This window comes from Etheostoma spectabile, unplaced genomic scaffold (genome assembly GCF_008692095.1).
Source record: "Etheostoma spectabile isolate EspeVRDwgs_2016 unplaced genomic scaffold, UIUC_Espe_1.0 scaffold406, whole genome shotgun sequence".
NCBI lineage: Eukaryota > Metazoa > Chordata > Actinopteri > Perciformes > Percidae > Etheostoma > Etheostoma spectabile.
In genome coordinates this window covers 345,964-346,189 of record NW_022605605.1, presented here as the reverse complement: position 1 = coordinate 346,189, position 226 = coordinate 345,964, and the positions used below count along the sequence as shown (strand labels likewise).

General features: G+C 30.1%; 1 protein-coding gene across 1 annotated transcript in view; it reads left to right on the top strand.

Moving 5' to 3' along the window:
• Positions 1-206: 206 nt before the first annotated feature.
• Positions 207-226, top strand: part of LOC116686630 (galactose-specific lectin nattectin) — a 4,897-nt gene continuing 4,877 nt past the window's right edge. Inside the window, exon 1 of the mRNA XM_032511651.1 lies at positions 207-226. This exon is cut by the window's right edge and continues 43 nt beyond it. Coding sequence (XP_032367542.1) covers positions 207-226 — 20 coding nt within the window.

Below are 226 nucleotides of genomic sequence, written 5' to 3'. Positions count from 1 at the left end.
TTTAAGTCTTTTGTCATTTTCTACTTTGAAAAAACTTTATTTAATCATAGACATTTTAAGTATTGGATAATCTATCAAATACTAAACCATATCTTTATTATATAATAACTTAGCTGGATAATTTGCTAAATAGCTCATTAATGATCATTGTCTGCCATTATCTCCCAGCATGCAGTTTGCTGACTGTCTTTACCGTCTTTCCACAGATGTCCTCAGTCTTTCTGAT